Source organism: Galeopterus variegatus, unplaced genomic scaffold (genome assembly GCF_000696425.1).
Source record: "Galeopterus variegatus unplaced genomic scaffold, G_variegatus-3.0.2 Scaffold6977, whole genome shotgun sequence".
In the NCBI taxonomy this organism is placed as follows: domain Eukaryota; kingdom Metazoa; phylum Chordata; class Mammalia; order Dermoptera; family Cynocephalidae; genus Galeopterus; species Galeopterus variegatus.
In genome coordinates this window covers 74,621-76,303 of record NW_007733088.1, presented here as the reverse complement: position 1 = coordinate 76,303, position 1,683 = coordinate 74,621, and the positions used below count along the sequence as shown (strand labels likewise).

At 41.2% G+C, this 1,683-nt stretch overlaps 1 protein-coding gene across 1 annotated transcript in view; it reads left to right on the top strand.

Annotated features, from left to right (window-relative positions):
* Nucleotides 1-1,683, top strand: part of LONRF2 (LON peptidase N-terminal domain and ring finger 2) — a gene marked incomplete at its 5' end in the record, with an annotated part of 42,455 nt that overhangs the window by 35,118 nt on the left and 5,654 nt on the right. The window contains 1 exon segment of the mRNA XM_008591511.1: nucleotides 1,243-1,274. Within this exon segment, the coding sequence (XP_008589733.1) occupies nucleotides 1,243-1,274 (32 nt within the window).

Sequence of the window (1,683 nt, the reverse complement as noted above, 5' to 3'; positions counted from 1 at the left end):
CATTAATGGCCCCAAACTAGAAATAGCCCAGATGCTGATCAGGAGGTGAATGGACTGTAATACATTCATACGATGGGATGCTAGTCAGCAGTAAAAAAGAATGAACTACGGGTGCCCGAAGCAGCATGGAAGCATCTCATAGACATTATGGGAGTGAGAGGAGCCAGGCACATGAAGAATTCACACCGTACGACTCCACTTGTATACTTCCAGGAGCAGGCAAATCTAGTCTGTGGTGATGGAAGTGAGAAACGCGGTGTAGGGTGGGCCTTGTGATTGACTGGAAAGGGGGTTGAGAATCTTTCTAGGTGATGGAAATGTTTAGGGTGGTGGTTGGACTGGTATGTGCAATTCACAGAAGTCTTTGAGCTAAACCATTGAGATTTACGCATTTTTGGTATGTAAATTATACTGCAACAAAAAATATTTAGAGGGAGGAAATCCTTGGAATTATTTTGTTCCTCTTTTAATTCTTTGGTTGACATTTGGAAATGTGGAAGCGAGAGTAGTGGCCATTCCTCATCACACTAGAAGTCACTTTGGGGACAGGGACATGTATTCATGTGAGTGGAGTCACACTCAGAACGCTGGCTCTGTCCCCCTCCAGCTGCTGTTTCTGGTCCTCTCAGGCCCTGTGTGCACAGAGCCACGCAGTGCAGAGGAGCAGGGGAGGGAGCCAGTCTCCAAGGCCTGCACCAGAGAGTGGCATTTGGACTGTGGCTGAATGTGACAATTCTCAGGGTCCCTCTGCAGGATTGATAACAAATCTGATGAGAGGGTTTATGGACTATTGTTGTGGATGACAGCTAATGGTGTATTGTATATATTTTTAAATGGGGGCCTAAACAGTCACAACATGAAAAAATTTTAGGCTTTTTAAAAAATCCTCCACCACATATGAATATTTGATTTGTGTAAATGAAATTGAGGATAGTTATATGCGTTACAATATAATTCCTCAGCTTATCTTAGTTTTCACAGATACAGGAATCTTATAACCAGGAAGGGCCTTAATGGTTTATTCCCATTTTACAGATGAGGAAACTGTCCAATGAGGCCATGAGCCTGGCTAAAATTTACACATGCGAGTTAGTGATGAAGCCATAACAAACCTGGGTCCCCTGATTCCCCGTCTAGTGTCCTTCCTACTTTAACAGGTGTTGCTAAGTAGGATGGAGACATAGTTAGTGACTGACTTGACAGGGGGATAGGTACCAGAAGCTGAGTGTGGTGAATCTAAAGTGTATGCCGACCGTGCGCTGGAGCCCATCAGCGTAAGGCTGATGTAGTGAATGCCATGTTATTTCTGCATGTCTTTACGAGTATAGTTTGGTGATAGGAATACAATTTTTACAGTGTCAGGCTCTTTGACTTGGTAATTCTGCTTCTAGGAAACTATCCTGATCCTTATTCCTAGGAAATAATGCCTCCCTCCCTTGCCAAAAAGAAAAATAAAATGGAAAAAAAAAAACTTCTGCATAAGTATATTACTGTGTTATTTTTAAAAATAAAGAAATTGGAATACTGTGAATATATCTTCTGTGAATGGCTAAGTAAATTATGGTGTATCTCAGATACATAATTGCATACAGCCATTGAAAATTACTCATAATAACATAGCATATGTGCTTATATTATAGTGTTAAGAGAAAAATTAGGATGTGATTGATAGATCTCAACTGC